The following is a 26871-nucleotide window of genomic DNA, read 5'->3' as shown; positions in this document are numbered from 1 at the left end:
GCGCGGCGCGGCGCGGCGCGACGAAGATGGCGGCCTCCGGGTGGGCCCGTGCTGCCGTGGTCCTTCTCTGTGCCTCTGAACTGCTGCTGCTCCTGCTGCTGCCGCTGAGGGCCTTCGCCGCTGAGGGCCCAGCCGAGACGCCCGGCGAGGCCACCCCACCTCTCCGGAAGAAGAAGAAGGATATTCGCGACTACAATGACGCGGACATGGCTCGTCTTTTGGAACAGTGGGAGGTCCGCGGCGCGCGCACACCCTCCAGGCTCTTCTCTGTGCCGGGCCCCTTCCCAGTGACCTCTCACCTCCTCCGTCTTGGGACCCTTTAGACCTCAGTCTCGGAATCTTCCGACCCACTAACCTCCTCTCTGCGCATGCCACTAGCCCTTACTGACCCACTCCAGCCACCGCTAATCTTCAGTGCCTCCTCTGACCCCCGGTCACCCTGCTGACCCCCGTCCCAGGACATTCATCCCAGTGTCCTCTTCCAACATTCCCCGGGCCACTCCAGTCACGGGTCAGCCTCTCCCTATTCAGCCCTACTTTGCCTTCAGTGCCCCGGTCGCCGCCGCGTTGCTCCCCGTGGTCAGTGCGCCCTGCTAATGGGGAGGTAGACCTTTTCCATTACACTCCTGAAGAATGGGGCGAGTGGATGGGAGAGGGGCATGGTGAGGATTATCTTTCAAGAGGGCCGTTTCAGCTTTCATATTTCTCCCGTGTTCTAAATTAGTAGGAATTCAGAGTGCCCATTTTGGTTATATGTCCCTGCTGCGAGTTTTTGTAATTTTGTGAGTGGCTTTAATTTGAGGGGGGAGGGGGGTGGGAGGCGGTAGCAGAGGCTAGTGGCGCTCTCTCATGGAGCTCACATTATTCGCTTAAGGGAGCAATGGTTTGCTTCTGTGAGAGTCAGTTTTCTGATTTGTTACTTGAATGCACTGGAGTGTGTAATTACAGGGAGTGGATAATAACCTTTTTAGGTAAGGTTGACTAACCAAAACCACGTTGCTGCCTCTTTCGCATCCAGAGGTGGGTGTCTTGTCCTGGTTCATTTGCACAGCTGGCGATCTAGAGTCAGAAGCTTGGGTTCTGTTCACTGTGTAACCTTGGGCAAGTGGGTCTCCACTCTAGACCTCTGGTTCCTTACGTGCAGAATGAAATTTTACTGGATGATTTCTTTCAACACTGATGTTTTGTTATTTTGTGGTTATCTGTGTGTGTTTGTATTGGATAGAGGCTTTAAGACATGAGTTTAAAGTACCATCTGATGCATTTGACTGGAAGAAAGCAGTTTTCATGTTGACCTGCAGCTGAAGGAAAGCTCAGGGTCGATCTGGGTGTTTGCCAACCACTAAGGAAAAAGGAACTTGGTGCAGCAGTTCCTTCCCCACTTTCCATCTCCCTTGCAATCTCCCAGTCTCTTTTTGGATTCTGGCAAGTGCAGTTTTTGATCCACCAAAGTGAGAATCGCATTTCGTGCAGAAATCCTAGCCTGGAAACACTCAGACCCTGAGCAAGACAAAAAAGGGTGCTGCAGAGGTGTACAAGGGATCCGCCCATCAGGAATAGCAGTTAACAGTAAAAATAACTGCAGTACACAGTAGAAATGGCTGAGTGCTATAAAAAGAAAGTGCTGTGGGAATCTCAAAGGGTTTCAGGAAGGAAATGGTGTTTTAGGTAGACCAGGGAATGTGGGAGAATGGCATTACTAACCGAGCAGCATGAGCTGAGGTGGATGGGACGTGAGGGGACTGGGCAGAATGCTGTAAATATATATATATATATATATTTTTTATATATATATATATTTATTATATATTTTTATATATATATATTTATGTATATATATATTTTTTTATTTATTTATTTTTTTGGCGGTACGCGGGCCTCTCTCTGTTGTGGCCTCTCCCGTTGCGGAGCACAGGCTCCGGACGCGCAGGCTCAGCGGCCATGGCTCACGGGCCCAGCCACTCCGCGGCATGTGGGATCTTCCCGGACCCGGGCACGAACCCGTGTCCCCTGCATCGGCAGGCGGACTCTCAACCACTGCGCCACCAGGGAAGCCCAATGCTGTAAATATTAATAGCCCAGGCTGTGGAGTTAGACTTCCTGGGTTCAAACCACTTCAGCTTGGAAATCTGGACTGGTAAAGAGCCTCTCTGGACTTTAGTTTCCTCACCTGCAAAACAGAGGTGTTAGTACCCACCTCAGAGTTGTTGTGAGGATTAACTGAGAAAACTTGGAAAGAACCTAGAATAGTGCAGCTCTAACTGTTAGCTACGCTGATATAATAAATTGCTTAGGTTGGCTGGAACAGACTTTCTGAAGCCACATAGTGAGAGGTAAGGATGGAAAGGTTAGTGAGAACCAGGCCTTGCTAGGCCTTGAATCCTGTGGGGTTTGGACTTTATTTAGAAGGGAAAATGTAGTCCCTGATGAGTTTGAAAAGTTGTGTTACCCAAATGTTATAATACTGGCATGTTTAATCATCCATAACTTCATCCCAAAACATGTGTGTAGTCTTTTGGTTCCCCTTCTGTATTCAGACATAGTTTTTACAGCTGAAAGCATAGCATCAATGGAATTTTCTGCTGTTCTTTTTTTCTTTTGCTATATATTAAGCATTTCCGCAGGTTACTGCATAGTCCTTGTAATATTTTTAAAAGGCTTCAGAGTATGCCCTAGAGTGGTTGTTTCAGCTGTCCGAATGTTTTTGAATAGTGGAATATCATGCTTAGGGTTAAAATTCAGGAAAATTAATCGGTCAGCAAAGTTTAAGATGGATGGGCAGGGAGAGACTCTGAAGGCAGAGACAACCTAATGTTTATTGAGTGTTCATTAGCTAACAAGGCTAAACACTTTTATCTCATTTAATCCCCTTACCTGTTTGTGGAGGGTGGTACTTATCTCTGTTTTCTAGATGATATTGAGGCACAGAGAGGTTAAGTAACTTGCCCAAAGGCACACAGCAAATTAATTTCACATTCGGTCACTTGACTTTAAAGCTTGTTCTTTTAACCATTTTACTACACTGCCATACAGATTGGTGAACAGAGTGCAAACGAAGGGGGATGAGGAGGACCTGGGTTAAGCTAGAAGCTGCAGTAATGGATTAGAAGGGAGAAGGAAATGTGAGAGATTTTATGCTCTTAACTCGACTTGGCAGTTGATTGACTGCATAACCAGGAAGGTGACAAGGATAATGTAGTGAAAGGACAGAGGTTTTGAACTCAGCCTTAACCCTTGGTAACTGTCTGATCCTCATTTTCCTCATCCGTAAAGCCAGATAACATCCCACTTCGCAGGGTTCCTTGCAGATGAAATGAGCTAATGTTTGCAGACACTCTGCAAGCCTGAGCGCCCTTCCGCAGTAGCAGTTATTTTTTTCTGTGGGAGAGCAGATCCATCTCTGGTTGCTTTTTTGAAGGAAGCAGTGCTTCCTCCCCTGGTGGCAATCCCTGAATTCTTCCCCCACTCCTCTGCTAGTGTGAACATCATCCCTGCAGTGAGAGGCCTGCCTCAGGTGTGGAGTGGGGCAGGAAGGGGAGAACTCCTTCCACTTCCACCGCGTTGCAACTACTGCTGAGTCCTGGTTGGTATAGGAAAACCGAAGGTGATTCCTTCTTACATTACTGTAACCAGGTGCTGCAGAGGGGCAGGTGGGGAGGGATCCAGAGCCAGACTGTGAGTTTGTACTTCAGCATCAGCTCCTTCAAGCCTGTGGCCTCGAGTAAGTTACTTACCTTCTCTGAGCCTCATCCACTTCTCTGTTCAATGGGGATCTTGCAGAATTGTCCTGAGGTGGGGAATAACAAATGCCCGAGACACAGTAGCTACACAGTAGACGGTAGCTGGTATTATTATCAAGGACCCTGGGAGGAAGAAAAGGATTTACAGGAAAAGGGAGTTCAGCTCTGTAGCTGTTAAATTTGACAAACAGCAGTGGAGAAGTGGTGAAGCCGGTCAGAAATGCAAGACTGGCCTGGAGACAAGCCTGGGTAGGGTGTGGGGAGGGCCGCTTGGTCGTCCCCCCACCCCAGCCCTGCTTGGGGTTAAGCGTTTGATTGCTTTCAGTTTAGAGAAAGTGATAGAACAGGTAAGCTTACTCAGGGAAGCAGTGGAACTAAGAATAGACCTGGACAATTGCTTGCAACTAGTGTACTGGTTTTCTTTTCCTTTTTTAACCAAAACTCACCCTCAAACATATAAAATGGAAATTAAAGGTTCTTGAAACGATCCGTACCTTTGCTGTATGCACTAGACTAATGATTATTTAATTATATTTTCATGGAAAAGAAATGCTGCTTGTGACCTACTGAGTTAATGTTATGACCATTAATAGGATCAGCTTGAAAAATAAAAATATTCTAGGTAATTGAACCAACTAGACGTCTCGAAGTATTTTAACGCAACCGTAACAGATGTTATGGAGAAATAGAAGAGAATACAGTCAGAAACAGCCTGTGAATTTGGCCACCGGGAGCTCCTGTGTACTTTGAGAGGGTGATTTCCATAGTCGGCTGGAGGCCAGGTTACAGAGGGCCAGGTGGTATTAGGCAACATGTATTAAGTATTTACTACTCGCCTTTGTGTCATTAAATCCCCCAAACAAACTTAGGAGGGGGATACCGTCATTATCCGCCCCCATTATAGGTGAGGAAAGTGATTTTCCACTTCTCCAAGGCCACACAGCTATAGGGCTGGGACCTGGAGCCGAGCCCAGGTCCCTGTGACCGTGAAGCCCATGCTCCTGCCTACAGGTCACCAGCAGCTCTTTCAGAGCAAAATGAGGAAGAAGTGGGTCAGCTGAGAGGGTGGCAGAGCTGAGGAAAAGGCTGGCCGCATGCTGCTAGGGCTTTGGAGATCACCTAGTTCTGCTTTTCCTCTTCCTGACGAGGAAACAGGCCTCGAGGATTATGGAGTCTTGTCCAAGGCCACACAGGTTAGTCAGGTGGAGCTGAAGTCAGATTCTAGCTCTGATACAAATACGGATCGCCTTCAAACACTGCTTCAGAATTCTTTCATTCTCATCTTTTATTAAAAATATGTTTACTGCAGTGCATTATTGTTGGTGTCTTAAGCCTTGGCCCTTCAATGATTTGTCAAGAGGCCCAAGTAGTGTATAGGGGCTTTTTGTTTCATTTTAGGTTGGGTTTTTTCGTGTGATTTTTTTTCTTTTTTTTGATAACAGCTTTATTGAGATATAATTCACATGCCATATAGTTCACATTTAAAGTGTACATTTCAATGGTTTTTAGAATATTCAAAGAGTTGTGCAGCCATCACCACAGTCAATTTTGGAACATTTGCATCACCCCAAAAAGCAACTCCGTAGTCTTGGTCACCCCTCCCTGAGTTCCTCCCAGCCCTCCAGCCAGCCCTAGGCAGCCTCTAATCTACTTTCTGTCTCCATAGACTTGGCTGCTCTGGACATTTCATATGAGTAGACTCATACAATGTGTATGTAGTCTTTTGTGTCTGGCTCCTTTCACTTACATAATGTTGTCAGGGATCATCCGTGTGATAACATCGAGCAGTACTGCGCTTCCTTTTTTTTTTGGCTGCGTTAGGTGTTTGTTGCTGCGCACGGGCTTTCTCTAGTTGTGGCGAGCGGGGGCTACTCTTCGTTGCGGTGTGCGGACTTCTCATTGCGGTGGCTTCTCTTGTTGCAGAGCATGGGCTCTAGGCGCAAGGGCTTCAGTAGTTGTGGCTTGCGGGCTCTAGAGTGCAGGCTCAGTAGTTGTGGCGCACGGGCTTAGTTGCTCCGTGGCATGAGGGATCTTCCTGGACCAGGGCTCGAACCCGTGTCCCCTGCATTGGCAGGCGGGTTCTTAACCACTGCGCCACCAGGGAAGTCCCTGCATTTCTTTTTGCTGCTGGGAGTAGCCTTTTCTCCAATGAACACAGGTTCTTTTACGTGGTTTTAATTCATTTATCTTCTATTTATTGGTTGGCATTCTACCATTAGCAATTAACTCACTTGTTTATTTGGGTCTGGATTCAGTGGTTCTTATTTTATTTGGGAGTTATAAATCATTCTGTCATTATTTTGATTTTCAAATTATTCCAGATTAGGCCCATGAGCTCTGTTTCATGTTGGCTTCTGTGTCATTCTGACACATCCCATAATTCTCCGAGCACTTTCTCACTTTCTGATACAAGAAGATATTCCAGACTCATCTTCTGTTTTCTTTGCTGGAATTAGCCTTTTCTCTGCGGAATCCTGGTTCTTTTAAATATTATTATCTATCTGTCTATCAAAAATCATAAGTTCCTTCTGCTGCCTCCAATGCCAGCCCAATACCTCAGGTGCATTCTTCCCCCTTCTGTATTTGTAGCTCCCTTCCCCAAAGGGAAGAACCTGGCTCTCATTAGCCTCAATACAGTTACTCCTTTGCTCAAGCCTAGAATTCAGATTGTGGTTCAGAATTGCTAGCTTACACCACTGCAACAACCAAACCTACTACCTAGAACTGAATATTTGTTTATGGTTCTTATTTTTTAGGTGGAATTGATGTACATGAAGTGCAGATTTTCAGTATTCAGTGAAAATTCATGAGTTTTGACAAATGGATACATCTGTTAAGTTATCCACACCCCTGTGAAAATACAAAGCATTCCCACACCCCAGAAAGTACCCTTGTGTCCCTTCTCAGTCAGTCCCACCTTGTAACCCTCTCCCCGAGAGGCAGCCACTGTTCTCACTTCTGTCGTCCTGGATTAATTTTACCTGTTCTTGAATTTCAAATAAACGAATTGTATAACGTGTCTGATTTTTGTGCCCGACTCTGTCACTCAATATAGTATTTTTGAGATTGGTTGCATGTATCAGTATTTGTTTTTCTTCATCGCTGTGTAGTATTTAATTGTATGACCAAACCCGAATGTGGCCATTCTTATAGTCTACCATATTGGGTAGATTCTTTGAGGGTGAAAAAACTTTAGAAACCCATCACATGGGGTTCTCTGTGACTGGTGACCTGGAGTGATGAGTGCTGCCTGAAATTTAGCCTTTGCTTGAAAGTCAAGTGGAGGAGGGAATCCCCTGGGTTTACTTCTTTCTGTTATTATTTAGATCATAAACCTGCACCTGACATCATACGCAGATGTTCTTGCCTTTGCCAGTTGAAATGCATACTTTGTCTGATGCTTTTTTTCCTCCATCCTTATAGAAAGATGACGACATAGAAGAAGGAGATCTCCCAGAGCACAAAAGACCCTCTGCACCTATAGACTTCTCACAGATAGACCCGGGCAAGCCTGAGAGCATATTGAAGATGACAAAGAAGGGCAAGACGCTCATGATGTTCGTCACTGTATCAGGAAGCCCCACGGAGAAGGAGACGGAGGAGATCACGAGCCTCTGGCAGGGCAGTCTCTTCAACGCCAACTACGACGTCCAGAGGTAAAGCAGCAACAGCCTTGCCGAGAAGGTGGGGGCTGTGCTGGAGCTTTTTCTGTGTCTGTGTAATGGCATATCCTTCCTGGCAGTACTTATAAGGGCTCTGGACCTTTCCTATCTAGTCTGTCTTCTTTTACATTTATTTATTTACCTTTTCTTCTGTCTTTGAAGAAGAGCATTCATTTTTGGTCAAAGCCAGTAAGTTTATTTATTTGTTTGTTTTCATATCTCATTTGATCCTAAAGCTATTTATCTTTGGGTCTTTAACTTTTCTTTTATCTGAGTAAGAAGCTGTATAGCTTAGCCTCTGTGGGGGGCAAATTAGTTACCGTTTGACAGTAGTGTGCCTCTTCCTTTAGAAGTCTCTGCGCCTCAGAGAATGCTTTTCTGTGTAGCTATGTTTACACATAAGCTTGGAGCAGACTGTTACTTTAAAGTGAAGGAGCCCAGTTGTCAGAGGTCAGTATACTCCTAAGATGCAATTTTAAGGAATTTCCTTTTTCTTCCCCAAAAACAGTTCTGAAATTTAGGGTCTTCAAATATCTTAGTTTGGGAAATGTAAAAGGAATGAAGGAGTACTCAGAGAGTGTCTAGGATGGCAGAATGCTTTTTTTGTTTGTTTGTTTTTTGTGTGTTTTTTGCGGTACGCGGGCCTCTCACTGTTGTGGCCTCTCCCGTTGCGGAGCACAGGCTCCGGACGCACAGGCTCAGCGGCCATGGCTCACGGGCCCAGCCGCTCCGCGGCATGTGGGATCTTCCCGGACCGGGGCACGAACCCGTGTCCCCTGCATCGGCAGGCGGACTCTCAACCACTTCGCCACCAGGGAAGCCCGGCAGAATGCTTTTGTTAGCTTAAGTAGACACTTAGGGGAACAAATCAGTGCTGTGGTGGTTACTGGTCCAGAGCTCTCACCGATCTCTGAAGTGGTGGGGCGTTACAAACGGAAGGGTGGTGTCGTAGGTGTAGCCCCTCGGGAACAGAAGGATTGTGCCCACTGGCCACACTAGTGGTCCGTCCGTCCGCCCAGGCTCCATTCTGTTCCTCCCTGCTCCCTGGGGCCTGGTGAGTGTGGACGTGCTTGGATGCTTGCTTTAACTTCCAGGGTTAGGGTTTCTGTCCAGTAGCCGAGCATCCTCCGGAGCCTTCATGGGCCTCTTGTGACCTGATCTAAACTGGTGTTTTTCAGCCTTTATCAGCAGAGGCCTTCTGTCAGATGCAAGCTTAGCTGGGCCCTTCAGAATGTAAAACGGACCCAAATGGCAGCCTCCCTGTTGCTGCCCCGGCAGAGGCCCTGAGCCCCGTCTGCAGCCTCCCGAGCCCTTCTTCCTAATCCCGCCCTTCACGCGAGCAGCCACGTCTACCGCACACCCCCTCCCCGCAGGTTCTCCTTTGTTTTGATCTGAGCCGAGGTGTTAAATGGTTCAGCCAGCTAGTATTTTCAAACAGTGACTGTCAGACCTTCGAAAATAGAATGTTTAGTTCTGTATTCATGTAGAATTTGAAAAAAGATTTCTCGGTTAAGTGCCACAGGGCCTCTCTGACCCATTAGCCCTGTACTAGCAGTGAGCTGACTGTGGTCCCGTCTCTCTGTCAAGGTTCATCGTGGGGTCAGACCGTGCCATCTTCATGCTGCGTGACGGCAGCTACGCCTGGGAGATCAAGGACTTCTTGGTCAGTCAAGACAGGTGTGCCGATGTAACTCTGGAGGGACAGGTGTACCCTGGCAAAGGAAGAGGAAGCAAAGAGAAAAATAAAACCAAGCAAGAGAAAGGCAAAAAGAAGGAGGGGGGAGAGCCGAAACCTCAGGCTTCGAAGGAAGGCAATCGAGCTGGGAGTAAAAGAGAAGAGCTGTAGCGGGGCAGCTGCGGGTTCTGCAGCGGAGCGCGGGGAGCTCAGCCAGGGCGCGTGGGCCGGGGGTGGGCGTGGGAAACCACACAGCCATGAGTTCTCTGCTGGCAAAGGTCTGCCATGTGACCAGTTTCTGGTCAGTGTAAGAATAACTGTTTAAAAGGCTTCAAGTCAGAAGACAGAGGTTTTGTAATTAACATGGGACACTGACAAATTCACGATTACTATAAAATCACTCTAAATGGAAAGCTGGCGGTGTCGCTTTTCCCCATAAATGTGGGGAGTCTCTGGCCGGACTGTGGCACCGCTCCCTTCGCTGCACCTGCTCTTATCCGGCAGCCTGCTGTATCCATGCTTTTTATTTCTGTTAACTGAAAGGATACCAGGTTCTCATCAGACCAACTTAAGACTCCTGACTAAATTGAATCAGGCTCTCCATGCCACAGACATCACTTCATTACTGTGAGATTAGAAACGCTCCACAGGAGCACTGCACGTATCTAAATATACAATCAGGACACCAGGATGCGTAAATCCCAAATCTGTGCAGAAAATGCAGAGAACAGAAAATAATGCAACTTGGGAATCCTAAGTATTCGCTTTGAGTTTCTTGGACTTGAATTCCTCTTGTCAGTTATAGAGAACTCTTGGTATCTGTCAGGTTTTATGTAGTCTGTAAGTCCAGGGGTTCTGTCAGAATAGAACTTTATTTAGGAAAGAGTAATGCTGGTGTTGAGAGTTGTGTGTTCCATTTCATGTGATGATTTTCAAGGGTGTAAATCGGGCATGAGCAGAGTTCTTTGCAGAGCGTAGCAGAAGACTCAATAACCTCATTCACTTCTAAACATTTTTCTTTGATAAAGTGCCTAAAATTGTGGTGTTTTTGTATGGTACTAATATGATGTGCTACCTGTTACTGTCTGATGTTGCTGTCATACGTCAGAGCCTACTCTAAGAGTTACGGAATTTATACACAGGTGTCATTTTTAAGAACTAAAATCATTTGTTCAAAAAGGCTTCCATTGTGATTTTAACAAATTAAAAACAGCATGCACACGGTTAGAAAACTTCATCGTTAAAGAATGGTACAAAGCAAAAAGCCTTGGCCTCCCCTGCTACCACTGCCTTGTCCCAGTGGAAGCTACTGTTAATTTGTTTTCAAAAAAAAAAGAAAGGTACACTTACTGGTTTACAGTGATATGTATTTGTTTTGGCCTTACAGCCTCTATTTCCCCTTCTTTTGGTAACTATTCAGATCTCCCCACAGTGATCCACACCCTCTTTGTTTTCTGTTCTGTGCTGGAGGGGGATGTTTGCCCTGCAGGCCCCCCACTCCAGGGAGGAATTAATCCCAGGGTGAGTTTGCTTGAGCCATGTCAGGAAGAGGCGTTCTGTGTTTCTCATACAATCTGAACCCAGGGAAGTGAGGCTGGAGCTGCTGCCACCCTCTTGCCCCCTCCAGGGGAGGGCTGTCTGAGGATGCAGTGGGGAGAAGCAGGGAGAGAGCCGAGTCCTGGTGGTATCGCCTAAGCCCCTGCATCCGGCCTCGTCTTAAACCAGTCCTGTCCCTGGGTTTCTTCAGTTTTTACTTGAGCGATTTGTTGGGTTTCTGTCATCTGTCGTCGCGCTGGCCTCGTATACAGGGCAGCCGTCCTGACTGGATGCTTGTCTTCATTAAACAGAAGGGCGCACACTCTCCACCCTGCCCAGGACCTTGTGTTTCCACTTAGCTGGCTTTCCGTGTCACAGTGTACACGTCTGTCTCATTGCTTCCTATGGGATATGCGGCCACATCAGCCTGTATTGACTAAGCTTCTGTTACATTCTGGGCACCACTAGATGCCAGCAACAGTGTGGATACAGCCCCTGCCATCGTGAAGCAGTGATTTGGTGGGGAAAGACAAATACTAATCCTATACAAAGTGAAATGGCAATCGTTGAAATAGGTAAGAAGTACAGTGCCAAGAAGTGGAGGAATCTTGGGATAGTCAGAGGGGACCTCTCTGAGGCAGGAGGAGGGAGTAACCTAGGCAGAGGAAACAGTCCATGCAAAGGCCCTGTGGTTAGACAGAACAGAGGAGGGACAGTGGGAAGGCCAATGAAGAGGCTGGGGCACAGCACAGGACCAGGCTGGACAGGTGAGTTATGGAGGTTTTATGGGGGTCGAGAGCTTATACAAGTCTCTGGGATCTCTTAAAGAAACAGTACACCTTTATGAATAAGAATTATGAAAGTGAAGATTTATTTGGAAGATTCCTATGTAAGAGGGGCCCATTCACTTAGAAAATCCACCTCTGCAAGCCAGCTGTTAAGGTACAGAACTACCTTACCAGGCGACAAAGCTAATGCCTGCTGTCCTGACTCCTGTCTCCCTGGCTGTCCTCCCCCCCATTCCCCCGGGAAGCCCTAGACCTTGTACGTTCCAGTAATGAGGATGAAAGCTGGAACTGTAGCATCTGTGTGGGGTGCACAGGGTCTGGTAGAGATTCTGGAGGACTGAAGGATTTTAGCTGTGGGGTGGATTCAAGTGGTAATCTGATTTGCACTGGCTACACCAGAGAATTGATTGGAAGTGGGCAGTGGTTGGTGTGAGGGGCAAGTTGGGAGGGTCTTTCAGTAGTTCAGGCCTTGCTTGAAGGTGGCGCAGGATGAGCTGGGTGGTGGTGAGGTCTGACCCACGGTTCCCCTGCACAGTCCCTGCTGATGCACGTTGAGTTTTCAGGGTCTCACTAGTAGGTACAGTGCTGCACTGGACATTTTAACAGATATTACCAACTATTTTGGTAAACTTGTGTTTATATCTGAGGGGCAGATTCCTAGCAGTGGAATTGGTAGAAGAAGCAAATTTTAATGTAGACTGCCAAATGACCCTCCAATGTGGTTTTGTTAACTTAGCTTTGCTAACAGTAGACCTCAAATCCTGGCCAGCACTGGGCATTACACTTGCCAATTTAATAGACGTGAAAACCACATCTTCATTGGCTACCCTGAAGCCACCCTAGTGGAGAGGCCACATATAGGAGCCACACAGAGAGAGAGATGCTCAGAGAACCCCACCTGTACCAGCCCCAGCTAGGAGTCATCCCAGCCCAGGCACAGACAGGTGAGCAAGTGAGCCTTCAAATGCTTCCAGCCTTCAAGACGTCCCAGCCATGCAGGAAGCAGAAAAGCCACGCCCAATCTGCAGACTCATGAACAAGAGAAATGTCATGTTTAAGGGAGGGGCGGGGGGTGTATAATACATATACACATGCACATATATAAATTCATTCTTTTTAAATTTTTTTATTTTTTGTCCGTGCTGCGCGGCATGTGGGATCTTAGTTCCCCGACCAGGGATCGAACCCCTGCCCCCTGCACTGGGAGCGTGAAGTCTTAACCACTGGACCACCAGGGTTTTTACTTTTTCATGTTTGTTTTCATGCCTCTTGATTTAATACATTCACATGACATCTTTGACTGTAAACTATGAAACATGAGAACTTAATAATTAGACATCCTTCCACCCCCCTAGTTTTTGATACTTTAGGTTGTGGTTTTTAGTACTTGTTTCCTGTATAATGTTAAACCTCTTTTTCTTTTTATTTATTTTTCTTTTTGCGGTGTGCGGGCCTCTCACCGTTGTGGCTTCTCCCATCGCGGAGCACAGGCTCCAGACGCGCAGGCTCAGCGGCCATGGCTCACGGGCCCAGCCGCTCCGCAGCATGTGGGATCTTCCCGGACCAGGGCACGAACCCGTGTCCCCTGCAGCTGCAGGCGGACTCTCAACCACTGCGCCACCAGGGAAGCCCCCTCTTTTTAAATTAAACCAACTTAGCATGTATTAATCCCTCATCAAGGTGGAGGAATTCTCAAACTTCCTTCCGTCTCCTGATTCTTCTTTAAGAGTGTTATTTGTACACTGACAGGTTGTGTAACACATCCATTGCTCCATTGGAGCGGTCTAGGCCAGTCTTATCTTTCCTCTTAGAAGCGACTGCTTTTTCGATCAGATCCTGGGGATTCTGCCTCATTCCTATCATTCAGTACTTTTGCTAAAAAGATTTTTCAAAATCTTTTGTTATTCTCGTAGAATATGGTGTGTCATTTCCAACTGCAATTTAGGTGGTTTTTTCCCCATCATGTGAAAAAAAATTATCTTCTATTGTTAACTTATTTTCAGTTTTGTGTTGGTGTTTTGGGCACCAATTTTTTTCTTAGCTCTGAAATGAGTTTTTTTGTTTGTTTGTTTGTTTGTTTTTTTGTGGTACGTGGACCTCTCATTGCTGTGGCCTCTCCCGTTGCGGAGCACAGGCTCCGGACGCGCAGGCTCAGCGGCCGTGGCTCACGGGCCCAGCCGCTCCGCGGCATGTGGGATCTTCCCGGACCGGGGCATGAACCTGTGTCCCCTGCATCGGCAGGCGGACTCTCAACCACTGTGCCACCAGGGAAGCCCCTGAAATGAGTTTTTTTTTAAATCTCGTTCTGTTTTTAATCTGTTTTTATTAGAAACCAAGTTTTTGTTAAATTCTGTGAATTCAGGAAGTCCAAATGGAGACGCTGTACCTTGTGGATTTTGTTTGTTTGTTTGCTTTTCTTCAAGAAACTGCCAACTTTGTTTTTGTATCTCATTTTTTTCATGTTTTCTTTTTATTCATTTTCTTAAATTTTATTGAAGTATAGTTGATTTACACCTTGTGTTATATTTTTTCCCAGAATAGAATATTTTTCTGTATTTGTACATATATTCTTTTGTGGTGGTTGTTTTCTAATTGCAGCATGTTTGGATAGATACCACGTCTTTGTTTTTTCCCCTCTTGTTCATGCTTTGTAGACACAGCCTTTCCCAGACCTTGGCCTAGACTATCTATCTTTGGTGAATTCTCCTGACTCCCTTCCCTCCTTATCTGAGCATTGTTTGTTTTCCTGGAGCTGCAATTCATGGCCTGAGTATTGCTTTTTCTCAGCTTTTCTATAACCTAACAGGAAAGGGAGGAGGCTCAGGCTGTGTGGCCTTGCTTGATGAGTAGGCTGTGCCGTCCTGTGATTTTTACCAAATGTCCTAGACCTTGGTGGGGTCGGGTGTGGGGGTGGGTAACACTCTTCCTAGAAGGTTTCCTGTCCAGCCTTCGGAGAGTCCCTCTGATTAGCAATGGACCTCGGAGCCCTGGCTGCCCTCTGGGAGGGTCAGGCTGGAGTGTTCCTCTCTACCTAATAACCATGTTTCTCCCGCCCCTGTAGGAGGAGGAAAGGCCATGCCAAATGCTGCTTTTGGCCAGGGCAGGGCTAGGCATGGGCAGTGAAGCACTCGCTACAGGCACGTGATGTAAGGGGCATCACAAAACTCAGTAAAGAGAAATAATATTTAATTGTGTATTTAAAAAATCAAGTTAATGTTAAAAAAAGAAACTGATGATGAAAACATGAAAATGTTAAAGACAGGAGCAGTCAGAGCAAAGATGAGGGTGAGACAGTGAGGCTATGCAGGTATGGGGTCGAATCTAAGGTCTTAAACCAGTGGTCTTTAAGTAGTATTTCTTCATGGTTTCTTTTTGGGTTTTTTTTTGCGGTACGCGGGCCTCTCACTGTTGTGGCCTCTCCCGTTGCGGAGCACAGGCTCTGGACGCGCAGGCTCAGCGGCCATGGCTCACGGGCCCAGCCGCTCCGCGGCATGTGGGATCTTCCCGGACCGGGGCACGAACTCGTGTCCCTTGCATCGGCAGGCGGACTCTCAACCACTGTGCCACCAGGGAAGCCCTCTTCATGTTTTAAGAGTTAATATTCCCTGACTTACCAGGTTTGTACTTTCAGAATAAGACTTGAAAGCCTTATTGTACAGATGTTACAAGATCTCCATGAAAGAAAGAAATTCCCCACCTACACAGCCTCCCAGCTATTCAAGCCTTGTTCATTTGGCCAAGCTTCCTTTCAGGTTATTATCTCTGAACTTTGTAATCACATAGTTGTCATCATAGCAGAAACAGAATTTTATTTTTGGCTTTTTCCACTTAGCCTTGTATCATAATGACGTTTCCCTGTTGCTATATGGGCTTCACATTTAACATTTCACTGGCTGTGTAACAGTCCCATCCTTTTCCTGCAGAGAAAGTTGGGCCAGACTGCAGTGTCAGACGTGGCTCTGCTACTTACAAGGGCATGAGTCTAATCTGTGTCTCATCCGCATCCCCTTCCAGGAGTGTCTGCGTCATCCCAAGGCTTCCCTGTTCGCAGGAGTGACCCTACTCCCCTATCCCACCCACCTTGGATGGTCACAGTCACTTGGACCAGAGGTGCAGACCTCACCCTGGGCACACACCTGGTTGGCAAATCAGATCCTCTCGGCCAGAGATGGAATGATTTGGTAGCTGAGTCATCAACAGTGGGACAACTAGAGTGAAGGTTTCAGAGCTTCTGTTGGTGAAATTTCTGGACTTGCCCTGAGTTTCTGACCTCCTGGGTCTTGATGATTCTGCTTGTTCCTGGATTCTGGGAGCTCTAGATCCTTATGAGCTTTTCACTAGAGCTGCTTTGAAGAAGTTTCTGCAACTGGTCTGATCTCCCCACTCTAACTTTTTTTATTCTGTGTTTTTATCTGTCTAAACAGGGTATGAAACAAAGCAAAGATGTCAGGACCCTCGTTCTGTGCTGTATCGCCACTCTCTTGACCTCTTCCTATATTGTTGAATATTTGGGTTCTTTTTAGTGACCCACAATTGTCAATTTCATTGAAATTAGTTTCTCTTCTGCCTTAAGATGACTCCTTTAGTATTGTTTTCAAGATTACTGGAACAAAGGGCACGTTTTTATTATACGTTGTCATTTTACTTCCAAAAGGATTATATCAGTTTGCGCGGTCACCAGCAGTATATGAGCAGACCCATCCATTCTGCCAAAAACTCACTAGAATTGGGCATTATTTTTAATTCATTAATGTATTTATTCATTCAGAAGTATTTATTGATCACCTACATGCCAGGCATAGTTCGAGGTATAAAATGTTAATTTATTTTAATTTGCATGCTTCTCAATCTCTTGGTGGACTGTGTTAAAGAAAAATTTTGTACTAGACACTTGTTAAAATTGGCAAGGAAGATTTTATTTACCACTGTTGCAAAAGGGGAAAGAGATTGAATTCAACTCTGAATGCAGTTAGTCAAAGAGCAGAGTGAGAGGGTCAGTGGATGGAAAATTAGATTAGCTGTCAAGGGTAGGGGGACGCTTGCTAACCTGGCCTCACTGGATTCTTACCAGACTGGCCCGAGGCTGAGTTTTCAAGGCGCGGGAGGATTAACCTGACCTGGGAGGATTCTTTGCTACACAGGGCTCAGCAGGCCAAGGTTGAGGCCTAGTTGAGATGAGGCTTCAGAGGAACCTGACTCAAGTTTGCTCAAGGAGGGCATCTTTGCCCACTCCAATTTTTTTTTTCATCTCCAATTTTTGTAATGTGTGTGCTCCTTATTGAACGTAAAAATTAACCCTTTGACTGAAAGCTGATGAAAAAAATGTTTTCCTGTGATGCTGCTGCGAGGTACCTTGTTGACCAGGCTGGGTGAGGCCAGGGCTTGAAGCGGAGGGGCCTTTACAGTAGCCAAAGCTTGGGCTCTTCACTTGGGGGTCCTTCAGGGTGCACGTCTGGAAGGAAAGTCCCGAAGAACAGGCCTGGCTGAACTCATCTGGGGAGCAGAGGAGGAAGATGTGGACGGTAATGACTACAACAAACACGTTTTGGACTTGAGAGCTTCCACCAGCCTCCCATTATTATCCACCTTGTGTGAACCTCGAGGTGTGGAGGTGTGGGCGGTTCCTGTTCACAGGTGAAACGGGAGGGGGAGGGGGTTCGCCTCTGATCACAGAACCAGCCAGTGCTCTGCCTGTTTCATAAAACCCCTATCAGGCGAAGTAGAAATTAGAAATGTTCATTCTTTCCACCTCACCGTCCAGAGAACCAAGGCACAGCTGGGAAAGTGATTTGGCCAGAACCCTCTAGAGCAGGGGTCCCCCTGAAGAGACCATTAGCATCTTCCTGTGAAAGAAAATCAAGTCAAAAATTAAGGGACACCATCGACATGTCCATTGACAAAGGAATGCATGAAGAAGATGTGGTACATATATACAATGGAATATTACTCAGCCATAAAAAAGAATGAAATAATGCCATTTGCAGCAACATGGATGGACCTAGAGACTGTCATATTGAGTGAAGTAAGTCAGACAGAGAAAGAGAAATATCATGATATCCCCTATATGCGGAATCTAAAACGATACAAATGAACTTATTTACAGAACAGAAACGGACATACAGACTTAGAGAATGAACTAATGGTTTCCAGGGGGGAAGGGGGGAAGGAAGGGATAGTTAGGGAGTTTGGGATTGACATGTACACACTGCTATATTTAAAACGGACAACCAACGAGGACCTACTGTATATAGCACAGGGAACTCAGCTCAGTGTTATGTGGCGGCCTGGATGGAAGGGGAGTCTGGGGGAGAATGGATACATGTATATGTATGGCTGTGCACCTGAAACTATCACAAAATTATTAATCAGCTATACGCCAATATAAAATGAAAAGAAAAACAAAGAAACCAAAATAAATATATAAATTTTCATTTATTCATTAATTTAAAAAAAGTTAAGGGACATGCCCACTAGGGGGCAGCAGAGACCGGCATGCTTCGCGGCATCCACATTGCTTGAAGCTCTGACTTTGCCACCCACCCTTTGGGCAGAATTCTTCAGCTATTATTTTAATGAACAGATCACTCAATCTGTGCTTGCCAAATATTTGTGAACATCTGCATATGCCTCTCTCTCTGGATTTCTGTTTGAAACCTAAAAGATTATCTGCTCCGTGTGTCCTGTTCTACGTAAATTAATTTACGTCATCCTCCTAGCAACCCTGTGCAGTCGATACTATAGCATCACCCCCATTTTACACACAGGGAAACTGAAGCACAGAGAAGTTAAGCATTTCCGCGGTCGCACCACTAGGAAGTGTCAAAGCCAGCATTTGAACTCAGGTCGTGGGGCTCTGCCTGGGAAGACGGCTGCTCCTGTCCACCTGGCCTCATTGCACACCCGCTCGCCACGTATGTACCTACTGAACACCTACAAGATCCAGGAATTGAGCCGGTGGTGGGGGTGAAGGCAAACAAGGCAGTAAAGCCCCTGCCCTCCTGGTGTTTACACATGGCATTAAAAGATGCTCGATGTCCCTTTCCGTTCATTGCGCGTCCACTGTGTGCAGGCTCTTGACATACTTTATTTCATTTACTCTCCGTAGCCCTGCAAGGTTGCAGTTTGCTAGCTGTTAGTGTGAGGCCCGTTAGAGCACAGCTTTGGAGTTGCACTGCCAGGTCCTGCATTTTAGGAGCTGGATCATCTTGGGCACATCATCTAAGCTTGCCTAAGGCTATGGGCACTAATAAAAGTTCCTGCCTCATAGACGTGTTGTGAGGATTAAATGCGTGAATCCACGTGAAGTGCTTAACACAGCATTCTATATGTGTTAACTGTTATTGTATTTTTCTTTTTTATAAGTTTATTCATTTTATTTCCTTATATTTTTGGCTGTGTTGGGTCTTTGTTGCTGCACCTGGGCTTTCTGTAGCTGTGGCGAGCAGGGTGCATGGACTTCTCATTGTGGTGGCCTCTCTCGTTGCGGAGCACGGGCTCAGTAGTTGTGGCGCACGGGCTTAGTTGCTCCGTGGCATGTGGGATCTTCCTGGACCAGGGCTCAAACCCGTGTCCCCTGCATTGGCAGGCGGATTCTTAACTGCTGTGCCACCAGGGAAGCCCTTGTTTGTCTTTTTAGATGATTAAACAGAGACTCGTAGGGTTAAGCCTCTGGCCCAAGGTCACTGCTAGCAAGGAAGGAATGGCATCCTTCCCCTCTGGAGGCAGTGCTCTGTTCACTGGAGCACCACAGCCTAAGGAGGGGGATGGGATAGAAGTCTGCATGGGCTGCAGAGATTGTTCCAGAAGAATGGCCATCTGCCCAGTGCAGCGTATGCAAGAGCAGAGTGGGTCTGCTTCTGTTCAGGCGGGAACATCCACTGCTCCCACCTCCTTGGCACCGCACTCCCAGATGCTTGCATTGTTGAGGACCTTCACACTTAGGTCACGTGGCGTCACCCTGAAAATGACTAGGGGCAGAGCTGCCCTAGTCCCGGATGGACTGCAGGCTGACTGTGCTGTTTGTCAGGACAAGGAAATTTCCGGGGGGGCAGATTTCAGGTCTCATCCAAGTGTCATAAGCCAGAAACTCCGGGGCCCTCTCCACTCGGCCCAGCATCTGGGGAAATCTGAGCTGGCAGCTGGGGCCACGTGGTAAACTCTCCCTAGATCTTGTTGAATTGATTGAAGCCTATCAATGAGCCATCACTCAAGTTCTGTCAAACCCTGGACCTGAGCAGCCCCCCTTGCGGGATTTTTAGATCTTAGTGCACAGTGCCCTAGCACACTCAGAGCAATTTTTTTTTTTTTCCTCCAGAGAAGTTTGCCGAAGTTGCCAGGGTGAAGTTTCTGAGCCCACAAATCTGAGGCCTGGAGTTGGGGCCGCAAGGAGGGCTGCCCTCCTGGAATGTCAGGAATTCCAGGGACATCTGGCCTGCTTTGCATCTGCTGGGCCCGCCAACCGGCATTCTTCCTTGTGGGGAGCGAGGCTTCAGTGATGGGCCTGGAAACACGGAGGCCCCTTTGATCCCAGCCTCCTGTTGCAGCCCACGTTGGATGACCTTGAGTGCCAATTTGATGTCCCTGGGCCTCACCACTTCTATAAACAGGGGTGACAAGTTCTGCCAGGCCTGGAATCCACATACCAAGGTCTGGAAGAAACTGAACTAGAGGAATTCATTCCAGCACCAAGGAGGTCCCTGAACCCCTAGTAGAGAAGCTTCTTTCCAAATGCCCTAAGATCTTTGCTCCTCCTTTAAATTCTCTTGGGCAAAGATGGTGTTTTCTGCCTTTGGGCTCCTACTTCTAATTTTATTTATTTATGTACTTGTTTGTTTATTTTTTGCGGCCTCTCCCGTTGCGGAGCACAGGCTCCGGACGCGCAGGCTCAGCGGCCATGGCTCACGGGCCTAGCTGCTCCGCGGCATGTGGGATCTTCCCAGAACGGGGCACGAACCTATGTCCCCTGCATCGGCAGGCGGACTGTCAACCACTGCGCCACCAGGGAAGCCCCTACTTCTAATTTTAAATCAATGTATGCCCCGGGCTAGAATGGATCACCTCTACTGTACCTCAGATGCACCAGACAACTCTCACCAAAGGAATTTAACCAAGGGAAGCGGCCACCGAGGAGGCCTTTGCTATCGCAAACTAGTTCCCTGGGCTTTTGAGAGGCAAGATCAGGAAGGAGGGAGATGGGGAGGGAGGAGGAGGTGCGAAGGCTGGGGAACCAGCCTGGAGGCTGTGGCACTGGCACCATCAGAAGGAACGCGAGTGTGGGCTTGGTGGAGGTAGCAGGGCTTGGAGGGGTGTGTGTGTGTGTGTGTGTCTGTCTGTCTGTGTGTCTGAGAACATCTCTCACGTGCAGAATGCCAGGCCAATTGAGCTCCAAGGTCTTTGAGCCTGTAATATTCTGTGACTTACAGAACCCACAATGATTTTGCAACTGACTTTGCAAATGCACAGTTTGTTATTACAAGCTCTTTGTCAATATTATTTCAGTGAGGTGTAATAGTTCATCAAATGAGACCGTAATTTATTTAGTCACTCCCGTGGAGTCAAACGTTTAGGTGCTTTGAACGTGTCAAATGATTATAAATAATGCCATAAAGAACATCTTTATACCTAAGCTTTGTTTCCTTAGGCTGCATTCCCAGATAAATAATTACTAGGTCAATGAAAAGGACTATTTTTAAGGCTCTTGATCCGTAATGCTAAGTACTTTCTAAATAGTTATTTCCAACTTTCAGAAGTTTTTTATTGAGGAAGTATTTTAAATGTACACACAAACATGCAACTAGAGTGAGTGGTATAATGAATTCTGTTCCTTATCACCCAGCATTCATAATTATCAACATTTCAACAGTCATTTTTAATCTTCATTTTGGGAAAGGGACTGTATCTCGATGTAGCCAGTCTGATTGCTGACTATTTAGATTGTTTCAAAGTTTTCATTATCGTATAAAATGCTGCAGTGAATATCCTTGTCACAAATGCTGTGCACTACTGTAAGCTCTTTCTTTTTTAAAAAATCAATCAATTAATTAATTTTATTGGTTGATTTTTGGCTGCGTTGGGTCTTCATTGCTGTGCGCGGGCTTTCTCTAGTTGCGGCAAGAGGGGGCTATTGTTTGTTGCAGTGCATGGGCTTCTCATTGCTGTGGCTTCTCTTGTTGCAGAGCATGGGTTCTAGGCGCGTGGGTTCAATAGTTGTGGCTTGTGGGCTCAGTAGTTGTGGTGCATGGGCTTAGTTGCTCCGTGGTATGTGGGATCTTCCTGAACCAGGGATTGAACCCGTGTCTCCTGCGTTGGCAGGTGGATTCTTAACAACTGTGCCACCTGGAAGTCCCAGCTCTTTCTTGAGATAAATTCTTGGGCAGAATTTTGGAGCCAAAGTCTGCACATATTTTCAGTTCACTTTTACATAATACAGAATTGCTTTATGGAAAAGATGCCAAATTATTTTTCTGTCCTCATCTAAGAATGTCTGTTTCTTCTTGCCTTGTAGCATTCTTCGCAATATTTTCAGTTTGATAGGTGATTAATAGTATCTCCCTGTTGTTTCAGTTTGCATCTTATAATTACCAATGAGGCTGAATTTTTTTTTTCTAACTAGAGACTCTTTTATTTTATTTTTTTATTTCCCCCCCACCTCGGACTAAAGTTTCTTCCTTTCTTTCTTTTTCTTTCTTTCTTCCTTTCTTTCTTTCTTTCTTTCTTTCTTTCTTTCTTTCTTTCTTTCTTTCTTTCTTTCTTTCAATTGGAGTAGTTGCTTTACACTGCTGTGAGGCTGAATTTTTAAATACATATATTTATTTTATATACTTTTATATACTTTTTCTGTGAATTGACACCTTTATATACTTTTTCTGTGAATTGACACCTTCCTGTTTTCTTTTGGTGTTCCCCACCCTCCCTTTACTGCTTTGTAAGAGTGTCTCATATATAAAATATCGGCGGAGTCCCAGTAGAAAGCAGATGGCATCGTACCAATCCTTTAATGAAGGGACCATTTGCAAATTATGTGAATAAAGTTCAGGGACCCCCAACAAGAAGCATAATCCTGCCATAATCCTGGCCTTGCAAACGGGTGTTACCAACCAGCGTTCTTGGCCCTCCCCAAACAGTAGAAATTGATCAGAGACCAGACAGAAAACTCAGGCAAGGCTTTATTGGGGTCCTGCTGCGGCTGGGGAGTGAGAACAAACAGCAGGTTCCCTTGTTTGCTCGCTCCCCGAGAGGGGGCAAGCTTTTTCCTTATATGGGGTGAGGGTAGGGGTGTGTCCAGGGGTCGGGCCAGGGGGGTGGCTTAGGTGTTTCGCCCACCCCTGAGGTGGTGGTGTGTGCAGGGCGCATGCACAGCCCCCTGCTTTTGCTCCCGACCTCCTGCTTTTGCTCCAGGCTCTTCAAAAGTGGCAGTTGGGTTTTTTGGTCTTTTTAAACTCATTTCCTCAATTTATTTATTTACAATTTTAAATTTTAATAATTTTATGTCACCCTATGAACGAGTCTTGGTGATTTCGCCTTTGGGGTTTTGCTCAGGAGAGGCTCTGCGCACCCAACATTGTAGTATTCTTCAACCTGGTGTAGTGTTTTCCCTCTAGAGTCGGAAGGGGAAAAAAAGATCTGTTTAAGAGCTATAAACAGGCAAAACTCTGTTTGAGCAGCTTCCTTCTTCTAAGGGAGTCGACATGATACTTCCCAGGGGAGTATAAACCTTATACTCTTCCCTTCCACTCCTTGTAATTGTTTTGTTGAAGGAGATGATTTCGAAGGCTACAAACTAGCAGAGCTGTATTTTTTCTCAGCGCCGCCTTCAACTCCTGCGCTGAAGCCAGCAGGCACCAGCTTGCAGAACCAGTGGTTAAATAGGAATCTTGGGATCTGGCTATGAAACCACTGTAGCTGGAAATTGGCCGACGAGAGTATTTACACCATGGACATCAGCAAAGGCTAAAAACCAGGGCTCTCTCTTCCTGCCCCTAAAGCGAGTTTACCTGCTCTCCACCTGCTTGGGCCCTGTCTGAGCCCCTGCAGGGGAGATGGGGGTGGAGAAGTGGGGCTGTTCTTTTTCTCTGCTTCCGCCTTGCTTCCCACTCCACTTCTCCCATCATTCCCCATTCCTGCTGGCTCCTACCGGTTTGGGGCACAGAGAGGGGGGATTAGAGGAAAAGGGGTAAAAAGTCTTCAGTAATTTGTGCTATTGCAAACTGTCCTTAAGTGCTCTCTGTTATGGCAGGTGTTATGGCTCTTTGGCACGGGATGTCTTCTGGTTTCTTCCCAAATGCTCCCTTACCCACTTGGATCTGAGCAATACATTTCCCAGCTGAATACGGGTGGCGCCTCTTCCTTTTTCAGCTCCTGCCTTTGGAGATGCCCCATAGCCTCTTTCTGCCAGGTATCCCTTCACCTGAGCAGACAGCTGTTTGGGGCAGGGTCCCTTCAAGCTGGCTTACTTGCGCTGAGCTCCACATGTGCTCTTTAAAAAAAAAAAAATTTTTTTTTAATTCATTTTTTGGCTGCACGGCTTGTGGGATCTTAGTTCCCCAACCAGGGATCGAACCCACACCCCCTGCCGTGGAAGCTCGGACCGCCAGGGAAGTCCCTCCATGATGTGCTCTTGATGCATGGAAACCTCATGCATCCTTAGCCAGCCAGCGGGTGCAGGGGCGTTTATCCAGAGGCTGTTCTCCTGGGAACCTTGGGCAGCTCCAGCCTGCATCCACCTTCTGTCACCCCAGGACGAGGGCAGAGGCACCTTCAGCCTCTACTCTCCCAAATGACAGGGAAGTAAGACACCAGAGACTTCTCATCCCCAGCTCCGGCAGTGGTCGGGTGGCCTGTGAGTCTGGGGGCTCAGTAAGCACAGAGAAGTAAACTGTCAGTCTCTCCCTACTGCAGATACTCCCGGTCTCCCCACGAGGGGTTCTGTCGGCCCCCCTCACTTGCTTAGGGACGAGCCCGTAAGAGAGGGGAACCCCCAGAGTATACTCCACTCTTCTGAATTTCCTACCTTCCTCTCTTTTCTTTTCTTTTTTTAAAGTATGGTTGATTTACAACATTGTGCTTGTTTCAGGTGTGCAGCTAAGTGATTTGTTTATACATATATATCTCTATATTCTTTTTCAATTTTTTCCCATTATAGTTTGTTACAAGATATTGAATACAGTTCCCTGTGCTATACAGTAAGCCCTTGTTGTTTATGTTATATATAGCACTGTGCCTCTGTTAATCCCACACTCCCAATTTATCCCTCTGCCGCTTCCCCTTTGGTAACCATAAATTTGTTTTCTATGTCTATGAGTCTGATTCTGTTTTGTAAATAAGTTCATTGGTGCTATTTTTTTCGATTCCACATGTAAGTGATAGCATATGCTATTTGTCTTTCTCTTTCTGATTTACTTCACTCAGTATGATAATCTCTAAGTCCATCCATGTTGCTGCAAGTGGCATTACTTCATTCTTTTTTATGGCTGAGTAATATTCCATTGTATATATGTACCACATCTTCTTAATCCATTCCTCTGTCAATGAACACTTAGGTTGCTTCCATATTTTTATGGCTGTCTCCATGCAGACAGGGGCTAGGTGTGCTCACCTTGTCACGTAACAGCCTGGCAGTGACTCCCCTGGGCGTCTGGTGACTGTTGAAGAGACAAGTGTGGGAGGGGCCCCCAAGTCCATCCTCTCTCTCCACTCTGGGCTATCTCTTGCTCCGTGTGCTGAGCTGGCTACAGTCTCCTGTTGCTCAACCAACACTTCCTTTGAGCCTGGTCTCCCAATCCTCCCAAATGCCTTTTTGACTTCGCCGACTGAACCAGCGGGCTGTGCACTCACTCAAGCAGCGAAACTGCTGGCGGAGGCGTCACGAGGGACCCCCTCCCATAGTCAAATCCAGGGGTCCCTAAAACCTGCCCAATGTCTGGCCAACCCATCTTCCCTCTCAGGATTGCTCTCTGGTTTATGCCCGGCCATCCTCAAGCCCACACCTCTGGTTACTTTCCCTGCCCACAGGCTGTGCCTCTTATGAAAAGGCCCCATCCCTCGTCTGACCCTGTCTCCCAAGCTGACTCCAGTCCCACCTCTGCTCCCTGACCCCTGACCACTCCAGCTGATAACTCCTCCCTGCACTTGGAGCTCTTACACACCACTCGCTGGGCGTGAGGACTGCAGGGTCCCCACGGCGCTCCTTTATGCTCCTCTGTGCTGCGCCAGCACAGAGCAAGTGCCCAGCAATAGCTGTTGAATGAGTGTACAAATGTGAGCTCTCCCTCCAGGTGAAGTTTCTGGAGGGCAGGGCCCGTGTGCCTGCCACTGCACACTGACCTAGGATGCTCAGGCTGCTCTGTCAGGTGGACAGCTGGCCCTCCATATCCGCAGGTTCTGTGTTCGCAGATTCAACCAGCCACGGATGGAAAATACTACACAGTCAGAGGCTGGTTGAATTCCCGGATGCAGAACCCACAGAAACAGAGGGCGGACTGTAAGGGATTTGAGTATCCTCGGATTTTGGTATCCATGGAGGTCTTGGAGCCAATCCCCTGCGGTTACCGAGAGACGACTGCATTTGTTTATTGACAATTTGATAGCACCAGTCTGGTGCCAGCCGCTTTAAGTGGACTGAACACACACACACACACACACACACACACACACACACACACACACACATATATTAGGAGCATAGATTTTTTAAAAAGTCCAGTGTATGAGCCCCAGAAGCTTCCTGGAAATCATTAAGAGAAGAACTTGCTTTGTTGATGGAAATATTTTATATCTTTCCTGTCCCGTATGGTAGCCACTAGACATGTGGACTGTTGAGCGCTTCAAATGTGGCTAGTGCAGCCACGGAACTGAATTTTTATTTGTATTTCATTTTACTTAATTTCAATGTAGGTGACCTCGTGTGGCCAGCGGCTGCCTTGCTGGAGAGCACAGCTCTAAGACCCTCCCATTTAACCCCGTTCTAAGCTTCTCACTTTCTCCTCTCCAGGCCCCCCGAGCCCCTCTCACCTCTGCCCAGGTGCTTCTGCCCCTGTTGTCTGGCAGCTTGATTTGGACCTATTTCTCCACCTCAGTCTCCACATTCTTCTCAGATACCGTGTTTGGCCTCTGACCAAACTGTGCCCATGAGGAAGAAACAGTCTGGCTTCGAGTCCAGACTGCTGACCCCTGGCTTCCCCTCGGAGAGGGTGCTGCCCTGACAGCTTACTGATGGCTTAGGAGTAAGAAGGACGTAGTGCATCCTGGATGCGGCCAGCCACATGAACGACATCTTCACTCTCCTAGGACCATCTCCACCTGCTCTCGTGGGCGCCCCCTTAGGGCAGGACAAGGTAGGACTCTGACACATGAATAGTTCTTGGAAGTGAGAGGCAGATGCAAAGGGAGGTTTCCTCAATCTTATTTTCTGTAGCTCTCTGGCTTAAAATGAGGCCCACTTTAATGGAAAACAAAACACGCAGACAGGTGGA

At 46.9% G+C, this 26871-nt stretch overlaps 1 protein-coding gene across 1 annotated transcript; it reads left to right on the top strand.

Annotated features, from left to right (window-relative positions):
* MESD (mesoderm development LRP chaperone) lies at positions 1–10940 on the top strand. Its single transcript, XM_027089413.1, has 3 exons — positions 1–233; positions 7164–7396; positions 8990–10940. Exons 1-3 carry the CDS (start codon positions 27–29, stop codon positions 9246–9248), a joined length of 699 nt encoding a protein of 232 aa, XP_026945214.1. The 5' UTR covers positions 1–26; the 3' UTR covers positions 9249–10940.
* Positions 10941–26871: the final 15931 nt, after the last annotated feature.

The sequence above is a fragment of the Aethalodelphis obliquidens genome, unplaced genomic scaffold, assembly GCF_003676395.1.
Source record: "Aethalodelphis obliquidens isolate GAN/ISIS:26980383/991018 unplaced genomic scaffold, ASM367639v1 scaffold65, whole genome shotgun sequence".
In the NCBI taxonomy this organism is placed as follows: Eukaryota; Metazoa; Chordata; class Mammalia; order Artiodactyla; family Delphinidae; genus Aethalodelphis; species Aethalodelphis obliquidens.
Note: the sequence above shows the minus strand (reverse complement) of the source record. Positions and strands in the feature narration are given on the sequence as shown.